Below are 12,035 nucleotides of genomic sequence, written 5' to 3' on the forward strand. Positions count from 1 at the left end.
GAATTAGTCCCAAAATACAAAACAAGTTTAACAAGGGACATTAGTGAAATGCATCTGTAAAAAGGTGAGTCTTGATTCTAAGGGTTCTAGTGTGTAGGCTATGGCATTTCTCATGGCATATTCAGAAGTGGCCACAGACACGACTGTCAATGCATGTTTTCACACCCACCCATGTAAGTACTAATGCAATTGCCACTACACATCCTTCTCTATTGTACGCCCTGTATGTGTGAATGTGCAAGGCGTCCACTTTGAAGGTCTTAAGATGCCACCATCAGTTGCAACATGGAGTCTTGCACCAGTCCCATAGCAGGCAATCATTTTTTTTGTCTGAAAATGACATCATATGTAAACGATTAAGCAGCTGTGAATGCAGAGTTCAGTGACATGCTGATGACACGTCCATAAGACGGACCATCTCAGTACCTCTGATTGGCCCCGTTGTATTCACCAGTCAGAAACGTCAGTGCTTTTCCAAGTCCTGTTTCATACCATGCATCTCAATGACTGGGGACCCACTTCACCTGGGCAAGTTCAAAGGCAGGGCGGTACTTGCGTATTGTCAGCGTAGCCAGCGCCGTGATAATACAGGAGGCAGCAGGGTGGTGTGATTTATACATACCCTCCTCTGGCCCGGGCACCGCGTCGATCCCTGCTGACTCTTCGCGATCCACGGTGACTCCTTGGCAGTCGCATTCAGTCCCCCTGCTCCAGCACTCACAGCGGGCGCTGTACGTAATTCAGCGTAGTGCCGCTGGTAGTGCATCACATGGTTTCCCTGCTCCCCCAGCGGCACTACGCTAATTGCGTACAGCGTCCGTGGCGAGTGTCGGAGCAGGGGGGACTGAATGCGACTGCCGGGGAGTCACCGGGGATCGATGCAGTGCCCGGGCCAGAGGAGGGAAAGTATAGACCAGCCATTTTACCCCCACTATCCACGTCATACCCCAGTATCCACGTCGGCGTGGAGTTGATTTTATAAAGTGTGGCGAGCCCGCCATGCTTCGGGCTCGGTGCCACTGCAGCTCATGTCACATATTTAATATACTTATTTATTAAATATACTTATTTAATATGCCAGCAGCCCACCAAACCGCCATGTGACATGAGCTCAGCTGCATCAGGTGCTGGGCCGTGGGGCATGGTGTATATGAAAGGAGACTTTGCCACGCCCCCTTTTCTATTGTGTACAGAATTCTTACCCTCAGATGTTGGAGGGTATGTTATATTATCTCACCATGCAGTAATGCGGGCCTTTCCAACCTTGGGCCCCACCAGCTGTTGTGAAACTACACATCCCAGCATGCCCTGCCAACTATTGCTATTAGAAAATGCTTACGTTAGCTGCTACATGAATCGCGATTGTCCCCTCGCGGGCTCGCTTTGCTCACCACTAGGGTGGCCAATCCCGGGATCGGCGGGATCCCGGGATTTGGCCCTAAAAAGTCCGGGATTTCAATCCCGGGATTGGAGTATCCAATCCCGGGATTTCGGTATTAGACTGCGCATGCGCAGTCTAATACCGGGCAGCGTCTGAGCACTCGCTCAGACACTGCCCAGTGCCCGGCTGTTCCAGACCCCTGCGTGCGGCCTGCGCAGCGTGACGGTCATGCTGCGCAGGCCACGCACGCCGCCCACACTACTGTTAGTGTCGCTCCTCCTGGCCGCCCGCCCCCCCCACCTCTCCTCCTGCGCCGGCCAGCCCGCCCCTTCACCGACGCCGGTCCTGCGCCTTACTCCCGCTGCAGTGCACTGCTGATGAGGAGGTGCACGAGCCCGACGGCACCGTGCACCTCAGAACCCACTCCACTTCCGGCCGCCCGCCCATGTAAGTAAATCTGCGGGTCGGCTGGTGTGGGGGTGGGTATCGGGTACACGCCAGCAAACTAAGGATGCCAATCCCGGGATCCCGGGAATCCCGGGAATGAGCATTTTTCAATCCCGGATCCCGGGATTGAAAAAATGCCCCGGGATTGGCATCCCTACTCACCACGCTTTGGGCTCGGTGGCTCACTCCTCTTCATTAACCACAACATTACTAAACCATACCTGCCAACTTTCGAAGCTCTGTAGGCGGGAAGATGCTCCTGCGCGCCGGAGGCACGGCGGAATTTTCGGGGGCGTGGCCTAATTTGGGGGCATGGCCTATACACGCGGCTCTTCCGCGAGGCCACGCCCCCATTTTGCCGCTATGGGGGCATGACCCAGAGGCTCTGTGAGCCTCTAGCCATGCCCCCAGTCCCCTGGCTGCGGGAATAGACGCTGTGCGCATGCGCACAGCGTTTATTCCCCGCTGCTTAGCAGCTGACAGGGGGGACTCCCAACAGCCCCCCCACACCGCGGGACACTGCCGCCCGCGGGTGGGACATCGGGACAGGCCCTGACAATCGGGACTGTCCCGATAAAATCGGGACTGTTGGGAGGTATGCTAAACGTAAAGGATGGTGGCGTGGACACACAGGAGAGTGGTGGACCCCCCAAAAAACCTTGCGGCTCACCGTACGCTATGTAAGTTCCATAGCATAAGCGGTGGCCCACAAAGATGAGGAAGTACCCAAACAGATTCTGTCATGCAATAGAGAAATGAAAGACAGAGGGCCAGATTCTCTAAGCTTCAAAAGTGATAAAATGGAGAGTGATAAACAGCCAGCCAATCGGCTCCTACCTGCCATGTCATAGACTGTGTTTGAAAAATGTCAGGCAGGCCGCAGGAGCTGATTGGCTGGTTCTTTATCACTCTCCATTTTATCACTTTTGAAGCTGATTGGGTGCTCGGGGAACATCACCTCTTTTCATATCTGTCACTGTGTAAGCTTTAGTAAATTAACCCCCAAGCTAGAGGAGCTCAGGAAGGCGTGTAATGTGTATATACTATTAGCACAGAGCTGAGCTCAGCTGCCCAGGGAGCATCCTGACTCCTGTCTGCCGGGCGCTGGCAGCCGGCACCTACCAAAAAGAATCAGGTGGCGGCCATTTTGGTATCTGGCAGAGCGAGTCACGCCCTTTGGTTACAGCACTAATGTTTCCATTGCCCACGTGGTAATCCGCTGGGGAACGAAGGCGGGGAACTTAGTAGATCGAATAGATCGGCAATCGTCATACTGGCTGGATGTAAACACAAAGCAGGGACTACTGTTGAGCCCAGAGTATCTGTGTGAGTTCGCCAACAGTCACGTGATCTCGACACGCGTGGGCCCTTCCACGCTACAAGCCGGGTGAGCGGCAGCCTGAAGCTCATTAACCCTTTTGAGATACACTCTGAACAGCCTGATGTGCAGCACTGCAAGTAGGCGTTGGTGGCCCTGTAGCAGCATCTCAGTGATGTTCTGTCTTGGTTTATTCAGTGTTTCAGTCACTTATCATTGTATACAGCGTATAGATGCTACTCTTGTGTTGTTATTATGATGTGGGGTTATTCTTTCTGTCTCTGTGTGTCATTATTCAGTCAGCTGTCACTGATTCAGAATGTCTGGATTAAAAAGAACAATTGAAGATAAGGACCCAGATTATGAAGACATATCAGTCGTGCACCAGAATAAGCGACACAAGGCAAATGAGACCTCAGGTACGCAGGAACGTAGGCATTTCATCACGTTGCATACACTGATACGTTCACTTTACTGCTATTTTTTGTTTTAAATGGGTTTGCGCACATTTCAGGCTAGGGGTTATTCAGAGTTGATCGCTGATGTGCAAATTCATAATCCGTTCTATTATTGAATGACTGCGCATGATGTGTATAGTTTGTAGCCTGCATGTGTAAGGCCAAACTGCTACAGAAATAGCAAAAATATCTATTCGCAGTCCCCTGGCGAAGTAACTGACATTAAGTCGGCATTTGGGGATGGACACCTGAAGGTTTCTGGGAGTGTCAGAAAAACCACAAGTGTGCCCAGGCATTTTAAGGGAGGGTCTGTGACATCAGAGCCGGCCTCAATCAGCCGGTCTGTTGCAGAGTTGTGGTAGGGTCAGACTTACTCACATTTGTTCAGTCTGGGAAAAACCATTCGATGGTGAGTGAATTGCGTATGAATGCGTGACCAGATACTGGATAGCGATATTTCTGCAATGCACTCGCAGATTTACACAGGGATTTTCTTTTTTGTGTGGGTGGTGTAGTCATCTGTACCTTTGCAGAAGAGCAATCAGGTCTGAATCAGGCCCCATGTACAAACCTGCTCAAAGGTGCAGGTAGGTTTTATGTTTAAGCCACCTGTAGTGTGTTTCATGGCACAAAGTTTCCAATGTGCATTAATGCTTAGTGAGTAGCGCAATATAACATGTATATAGTAACGTCAGTCTCGCTTGCACAAAATAGCAAAAAAAAAAAAAAAATTCTCCAATTACATAAATGTTTGTACATAATAAAAAAATAATATAAAAAAAGTGTTGTGTGTTTTTTTTTTTTTTTTTTCCTTGTGCTTCGAAATCTAGCTCGTGATGCTGCAATCTCAAAGATTGAGTCCATTGTTAAGGACCAGTTTGCTCTTGAGTTGAAGAACAAAGAACATGAAATTGAAATCATAGATCAGGTATTGTCTCCGGCCAGGAGGTTTGGGTAGGGGGCTTGGAGGAGCATGTTGTAGTATTTGGTAGTGCAGCTCTGATGAAGACCTCTCAGGACAAATGTGGTTCCCCATAAATAAGCTACACTCTCATTAGCAGGACCGTGATGTCCTATATCTGGATTTAAGTGCCAACGTTGCTGTGAAAGCGTCACTGTTATTTTGTTATTTTTTTTTTTGGGGGGGGGGGGGGGGGGTGTAATATTTAATTAACTTGGCTGTATTTGTATTTATTTATACTAAAGAAACAGTCGCTGTGGGTGACGCTGGCATTTTTTGTGTGGATATTTTAAAGATCTCTCACAGCAACTGTTTATATACCATATACAAAAGTATCCTTCCTGTAGCAGGTAAGATGAACGAATGCAAACATTTCCCATCATCCTGTGTCCCTATTGCATGGCCATTTCTGTCAGGTAGATTTACTTTTTGGTTTTCCAAAGATCTTTTGGGCATACAAAAATGTAGAACTCTCTCACCTCAGAATCGGGTCCCTTCTGTTCTGTTGACTAACTTAATTTTTTGTGTTCTCTACTATCTCTTTTTAACACAGCGCCTGAATGAAGCTAGGCGTATGATGGATAAACTTCGAGCATACATTGTGGCCAATTATTATGCATCCGCTGGGTTCAGCAAAGGCCAGGAGGTAAATGTCTTTATTTATCCTTTCCATCTATTTCTATCATTGTGTACGTGGAAAGTAAAGTTGGGTACACACTATACAATGTATTCTTTAACAAAGCATTTCAGCTCTCAACTTAACCCACTGCTCCTTGCTCGCTGCTTCTCCCCTTGAGACTGTAAGCTTTGTCAAGCAGGGCCCTCTTCCCTTGTGTGCTTTTGTTTCCTTCACCTATAACATACTCTCCCTCCTATTGCCTACAACAATGTCTAACCCTTGCATCCTGGCGCCCTGCTGCTTGTTTGACTGTTATGGTTGCTGATGCAGCAATGTTTTTTTTTTGCTCTAGTTCATACTGTACATGCATTTTACTTGATCATGGGGCTTTTTACATGAATCATAGCAAGTTTGTCCCCTGCATGCTTAACGCTTGGCAGCACGGATGGTGTAATGGTTAGCATTACTGCCTCACAGCACTGAGGTCATTTGTTTGATTCCCTCCTTGACCCTAACTCTGTGGAGTTTGTATATTCTCCCTGTGCTTGCATGGGTTTAACCCCTGAAGCCATCATTGTAAATGAACCCCTAAGAGTCATACTACAGTCTCTTTGTGTCTGTAGGGAACTCCTGCATGTGAGCCAACAATTCTAAACCATCCAGCTATTAAGAAGTTTTTGGAATCTCCTTCCCGGGCCTCTTCTCCTGCGAATCACCGCTCGGACACACCTTCTGCCAATAATTCAGAGACTGACTCGGTCTGTGCGCAAAATGAAGTATTGGACAAAGACAGCCATGTTCCGGGCAAAACCGTGCACAAAGGGACCTCTGCCACAAATGAAACCCTTGAGAAGGTATGCTAGAAATATTGTGCTGAAAATAGTTATTAATGGATCAAGCTTTGGACAGGACTAGTGTTACATGTGGTTCTATCTGTGGTACAAAATGTATAATAGTTTTGTTTATAGTATATAAGACATCCTAAGGATTTCCAAGAGAGGGAAGTAAGATTGCACATGATGTTAATTTGTATAAATGTGTTTTCCACGCTGTTTGCAGTGGCACTAGAAGTGGGGTGTGAGCTTCACACAGGTGTCACCTTTGGAAGAGGCGACACCAAAATACCGGCTTCTCCTCAGTGACAGGAGCCAGGTGCAACAGTGTTGCATTCTCCTGCAGCTCCTGTCAATGAGGAAGTGCCGATGGTGCAGGCATTGGTCTCTGGGGGCAGCATCCCCGGAGACGCTTGGCTCACCCATGAGTGATGTGGTACTTGTGTACAATCACGGCTCCCACGATGTCCATCGTATAGTAAAGCATCGCATGCGATTTTTAACAGAAATGCATCCAAAGGCATTGAAATTAGTATCAAACATGTTCAATGGCCCCCAAATGTCATTTTTGAGGCTGTACCACCCCCACTATCAACCCGAAGCGTGGCGAGCCCGCGAGGGGCGGCGGTACGCGTCCTACGACCTTTTCATACCCCCACTATCCACGTCGGCGTGGAGTTGAGAATAGAAAGTGTGGCGAGCGCAGCGAGCCACCGAGCCCGAAGCGCGGCGAGCGGACACGGATACCTTCACAGGTATACGCGTCCCCTCGCGGGCTCCACAGGTGTCTGCGTCCCCTCGCGGGGCTCGCCACGCTTCGGGCTCGGTGGCTCGCCACACTTTCTATTCTCAACTCCACGCCGACGTGGATAGTGGGGGTATGAAAAAGTCGTAGGACGCGTACCGCCGCACCTCGCGGGCTCGCTGCGCTCGCCACGCTTCGGGTTCGCGTTGATAGTGGGGGTGGTACAGCCTCAAAAATGACATTTGGGGGGGCCATTGAACATGTTTGATACTAATTTCAATGCATTTCTGTTATAAATCGCATGCGATTTTTCGAAGAAAAAAAAATGCATAAAAACGGCAAAAATCGCATGCCACTACATTTGGCATGCAATGGGAGCCGTGAAAGTACACAAGTACCAGTGATGTCATTGGAATTCCCGATGAAACCACGCTCCTTAACACTTTGAATTCCAAGTGAATTTGTCAAAATTGGTGTAAATATTTGCAAGCAAACCTCTTTTTTTTTTTTTTTTTTTTTTTTTTTTTTTATGTTGCAATACCAATTTTTGTCAGGCAGAGAAAATAGTATGTAAGATTACTAATTAAAATAAATAATTTAGCGAAGGCTCCACAAGACTCATAGATAAAAAAAAAATAGATTACTTGACTTCAAATATTGAATTAAAATATTGCCTCTTGTTAAGCACTGGAGAGTTCTCCTGTTAAATTGATTTGGAGAATTTTTGTCCTTGCTTCATTATTCAGCATCGGATCACAAAAAAGTAGCAGCTCTGGGACTAGAGAAAGTAGATGTATACACAGTCAAATAAATGAGCAATACAGCTGTTGTTTAAGCCAGAGAAGAGATCTTTAACACTGATGCATTTAAAATAAAGGTATAGAATCACAGTTAACAGAAAAGGCTCTTTACTGTAAGAACAGTGTAACTGGAACATATGCCCACACAAATGAGTACTAGCAGGCAATGTAGACATTTTAGCAAATAAGAAAATATTTAACGTATTAATAATTTTTTGTTCATCAATGGTGACACTGGAAACCATGGGAATTGAGTGGAGCTCTGGAACTGACACCAAAGGGGTCAAAGCTTCTTTTTGGCTGCAGCACAGTCCCTGCCTCCACGCCCGGAAGGTTAGGATTTACTTTGGTGCCCAAGGAGCTGGGCATGGTTTTATGGGGATGCATTTAGCAGCCTGGAGGTTTTATTATATATTTTATTTTCTTCACTTTCTCTATTTTACAACCAGCCGTAAGCATCCTCCACACTCGAGCTGAATTATCCAACACCTGTTCCAGCAGTCTGTACACTAGTGAACTGGTTGGTGTTATAAGCCACCTCCTTCGCTAAGGCGCTGGGAGCAGCTTGGGTGCAGTTAAGTGCTTCTCCGCACTGCAGGGAACTGTGGTCTACAGTGACTTAGCCTTTCACCTAACTTCTGTTCATAGACACATTGTTTGCCTAATATATGTTTGCGTGAGATTTTCATAAATTTAAAAAGCGACATTCAGTAAATGCACAACTAAGAGTCATATTATGGTTTCTTTGTGTCTGTTATGTTTCTTACACTGTGCCTGTTAATTAAGTAGTAACTGCACTGTGGGGCCTCACCGTATTTAAGCCACACAGGACCACTTATTAGTATATTAGTTTCTTATCATTTGGTTCTCTACACCCCATACTACCACTTAGATAGTGTACTGTGGGATTGTGTGTACATTTGGACCGTTTTGTCTTTCAAGGGAACCTTGTCAAAGGATTCCCAGGGGAGGTTCTGCGTGCTATACACTTGCACTTCCTGTAAGGTAAACCTCTACTGTGCGACACAGGACAACACTGGCTTATGTGATCAGTGCTCTGCGGACTCCTGTGCACGTGATTAGTCTGCAGAAGATCCCACTCCTCAGCCTGTCTGGGCAACCTAGAATTCCCAGCGCTTTTTGGGGATAGATGGTATGTCCTCCCAAATGGAACAAGTGGGTGAGCGGGTGGGTTCCTACTCACTCCCAGGTCTCAGATGTTGATAACCTGTAGACGTTAATAGCACTTGGTGATTGAACCAAGTGCTATTAACGTCTACAGGTATCAACATCTGAGACCTGGGAGTGAGTAGGAACCCACCCGCTCACCCACTTGTTCCATTTGGGAGGACATACCATCTATCCCCAAAAAGTGCTGGGAATTCTATCCTTTACTGCGGGACTGAAAATATCTGTCCAATTCTGCGCAATTCGATCATCCAATCAGGACTTGGGCCCTTATTCTGATCGGTGCGGATATTCCCGCTTGCGTACGGGCCGCCGATGTTTATCGTCTGCGCATGTGCAGAGGTCACTCTGCGCATGTGCAGGCGATTTCGCCGCATGGATTCTTTATACGCCGCACAGGGGGCGTAGAGGGGCGTGAGGGGCTACTTATCCTCATTACCCTATGCATACGCCCCGCGTTTCATGGGCGTTCCCATGCAAACGCGGGGCGTATGCATGGTAATGAGGCCGTGACGCGTGGGTACGGGGCGGGCATCTGACATCGCCGGATGTCAGCTGCCCGCCCCCATACAAGATTTCACACGGACAAGTGTCCGTGTGGTCTTGTGTTGCGCGGGACCTGGTGGAGCGTGCGGCCCTGCATTCGATGTTTGGCGACCATCGAATGCAGGGGCTGCTCCCACCATGGAGGAGGCGTATCCCCGTCCACATTCATGCGGACCGCCACATATCCGCATACGGACGGAGGTGGCGATCCGTATGGAAGGCGGGGATTCGCCAAGACGGACATCACCGCATATTTCTGATCGGGCCGCACCGATCAGAATAAGGGCCTTGGTAACTATAGGATACTTTTAAAACGCAATTGCATTGATGTGGTTATTTTAATTGTGCAATTTATTGTTTTATGTCATTTATTAATTAAATTGTTTCTTTTGTGTACATAAGGGGCCTACTGGATCTTCTTTTTGTATTTCTCTTTGTTGAGGGCGGCATCCCTCTACCAGAAGGCAGCCACTTGTACATAGTACATAGCACACAGCACTTGTCCCTAGCGCTCATACCTTGCTATATATGTCCGGGCAACCTCCCTATCTCAAGCTATGCGAGAGCTGGCCTCTTAGTAGGCAGGTTTTCGCTTTTACCACAAGAGTAGGCAGCTTTAGGCTGGCAATCTGCTACAGTGTTTCCTCGGCCACCTCTTTTTTTCATGATTTATCACAATCCGTCAAATCTACCTCTCTACAAAATATACTAGACCCCTTCATCCAGACTAGGGGCAGGATGTAATGATGCCCTAGTTTGGTGGCTGTGCCGAATGGCAGCCGAACTCTGACTAATAAGTGATTGCCACTTTAAAAAATGTCTGAGTTCAGCAGGCATCATTGCAGGTGGACAGGAAAAAGTGGGAACCTCATCCTCCATGGATGCCCACATTGCATGTTTGGTCACATCTACTATACTTCCAAGTGAGACTTTCTTCGGTTTTCAGTCCAGAAATATCCCTTCCAATTTTGTGCTTGACTATCCATGGCACCCAGACTGTTCACAAAGGTCATGACCGTAATGTCTGCAGACTTTCGCCAAAGGGGATCCAAATTCTTCCTTACTTGGACAATCTTTTTCTACAGGCTCAATCTGCAGAGACCCTTCATGACCATCTACGTCTCATAAATGACTTTCTGCGTACACATGGCTGGGGAATCAATTGGTGCAAACCCAGCCTTGCATCGTCTTAGGAAATACACCAGATCCCTTCCCAGGGACAACAGGACTCTTTCTCCAGTCTTTAGTCTGGTCATTCTTCATTGAAAGCAGGGCCTCCACGAAAGTTCTGGGGAAAAATATTTTTCACATTCGACATGTTGGAATACAGTATGTTCAGTTTTATTCCTGCACCCTACAGCTGGAGCTCTTGGATTGGCAGAACCGTCCTTGGCTCCATCTCAAATCTTAGATGATTTTCCTATCACAGGAGATAACGGCTATCCCTACTGTGGTGGTTCCAGTCTTCGCATCGCATCAATGGTCACCCTTCTTGATACTGGGCTGAGTTCTCCTCACAACAGACCCCTGTCTCCGGGGGTGGGGAGCACTTAGCCAAAGTCACACATTGCAGGGTCGATGGTCATTTTGATGCAAACCTGTCCATCATCATTCTGGAACTTTGGCCGGTCTGTTGTGCACTTCGTCATGCTCAGTCCTACCTACAGCACAGACCGGTGAAAGTACAGTCAGACAATATGAGTGCAGTCTCCTACATCATCAGGTATTTCCCACATGCAGCGGAGCCTCCAGTGATCAGAACGCTTCCTTACTGCTGTCACAGTGGTGTACATCATTCTGGTTGTCAAAAAGTAAAGGCGCGCCTTTCCTCCGCAGACCATTATGTACGCTCTGGGGAGTGGCCGCTGCATTGACTGACTGGGCATTGATATCATGGCCTCCAGACAAATTGCAAGCTAAAACGCTACAGTTCCTGCACCAGGGACCCAAATGCCTTCTTGGCAGGTGCTCTCGCAGTCCCATGGACCTTTTACTTTATGTACTCCTGCTCTGTTTTCTGGTCCTTGGTATTTTTTTACCATAAACTGACTTCCCTGATTTGGAGAAAGGGTACTGGGGAGGGGGAGCAGGTGCGCAGCCAAAAAGATGTTTGCCCACCTTTTGGAGCTAGTTCCAGTGCTCCACTCAATACCCATAGATTCCAGTGGCCCCCATGGACTCAGAAAAAAAGGTATTTACAGGTAAATTTCCTTTATGTCTGGATTATTTATTTATTTTTTTATGACAAATTTTATCTGTTCTAGTACCCTAAATGAACATTTTTTTTTTAGTTCAAAGAATTTACTTTTTTTGCAATTATTTTTGAATGTTCTATAATGAAACTTGATACAGTTGTTAGATGCTACTTCGTTAAATAAATCGCTTTTTTCTGTAGGATTTTGTAGCCTCTGAAAATCTAGAGAACAAAACTTCAGGGTTTATCAGATCTGAAGACACATCTCGGCGTTTTGTGAAGAAAACAATTGTGGTTGGAAACGTTTCAAAGTAGGTTTGACATTTGTCATTGATCTGAATGTGTGTAAACATTTGGCTTGTGTTCGTTAGGAAAAACTTTCTGGATTTGGACTGCTGGCATCTTAAGCGCCTGTATCGCTTATCACACCTGTCTTTTCATATACACACATGAATGGATTGTGATGCTGCAGTTGTCCTGTGCTTCCCTGATTTTCTGTGTTTGTCCACAACGACGGGCCTTATTCAGACCTGTTCGCTAGGCTG

General features: G+C 47.1%; 1 protein-coding gene across 7 annotated transcripts in view; it reads left to right on the forward strand.

The window, feature by feature from the left end:
* Window positions 1-3,066: 3,066 nt before the first annotated feature.
* The window catches only part of YEATS2 (YEATS domain containing 2), a 58,405-nt gene continuing 49,436 nt past the window's right edge, over window positions 3,067-12,035 (forward strand). For 2 of the 7 annotated variants that reach the window (XM_083178262.1, XM_083178265.1), the window contains exons 1-6: window positions 3,124-3,286; window positions 3,446-3,565; window positions 4,435-4,532; window positions 5,119-5,211; window positions 5,808-6,038; window positions 11,692-11,801. In XM_083178262.1, coding sequence (XP_083034388.1) covers window positions 3,466-3,565; window positions 4,435-4,532; window positions 5,119-5,211; window positions 5,808-6,038; window positions 11,692-11,801 — 632 coding nt within the window. In that variant the 5' untranslated portion in view covers window positions 3,124-3,286; window positions 3,446-3,465. Of the gene's footprint in view, window positions 3,287-3,445; window positions 3,566-4,434; window positions 4,533-5,118; window positions 5,212-5,807; window positions 6,039-11,691; window positions 11,802-12,035 lie in introns of all 7 variants that reach the window. The other 5 variants (XM_083178260.1, XM_083178264.1, XM_083178261.1 and 2 more) reach the window with 4 other exon arrangements.

Source organism: Crinia signifera, chromosome 3, assembly GCF_055691185.1.
Source record: "Crinia signifera chromosome 3, ASM5569118v1, whole genome shotgun sequence".
NCBI classification, from domain to species: Eukaryota; Metazoa; Chordata; class Amphibia; order Anura; family Myobatrachidae; genus Crinia; species Crinia signifera.